At 68.8% G+C, this 497-nt stretch overlaps 1 protein-coding gene across 1 annotated transcript in view; it reads right to left on the bottom strand.

Moving 5' to 3' along the window:
* LOC106899976 (uridine-cytidine kinase-like 1) overlaps window positions 1-497 on the bottom strand; it is an 11,659-nt gene that overhangs the window by 9,378 nt on the left and 1,784 nt on the right. The window contains exons 2-3 of the mRNA XM_014961925.1: window positions 433-495; window positions 142-312 (exon numbers count right to left, since the gene is read on the bottom strand). Of these exons, the coding sequence (XP_014817411.1) occupies window positions 142-312; window positions 433-495 (234 nt within the window). The remainder of the gene's footprint in view (window positions 1-141; window positions 313-432; window positions 496-497) is intronic.

The following is a 497-nucleotide window of genomic DNA, read 5'->3' on the forward strand; positions in this document are numbered from 1 at the left end:
CCCCTTTGCCCTTCCAGACCCCACAACCCCCCCCAGCTCCTGCCCCACAGGTTTTTTTCCCCCCCCCTTCCCAGGAGCACTCCCCACAGCATCCACCACCGGCCCTGCGGGGGCCCGTCCTGGCTGCCCTGCGGCACGCACCCACTCGCGGCGGCGGCTGTGCGTGGTGAAGTCGTAGATCGGCACCTTCACGCTCTTGCCCTTCTTGAGCTTGCGGAGGACGCTGACGAGCAGCTCGAAGTCAAAGGCGTCGGGGTGGTCGAAGTTGTAGTCGCTGCGAGCTGCCAGCGCCTGCTGCCCCTCGTCCAGCACCTGCGGGCACCGGCACCGCTCAGTGCCACCGCAGACCCCCGGATCCACGGGCACCGGCACCGCTCAGTGCCACCGCAGACCCCCGGACCCACGGGCACTGCTCAGTGCCCCGTCCCTCACCTTGTAGAAGGAGTCCATGGAGAGCAGCACCACCCAGGGCACGTCCAGCGCCTCGATGATCCGCG

Source organism: Calidris pugnax, unplaced genomic scaffold (assembly GCF_001431845.1).
Source record: "Calidris pugnax isolate Ruff unplaced genomic scaffold, ASM143184v1 scaffold1022, whole genome shotgun sequence".
Taxonomy (NCBI): domain Eukaryota; kingdom Metazoa; phylum Chordata; class Aves; order Charadriiformes; family Scolopacidae; genus Calidris; species Calidris pugnax.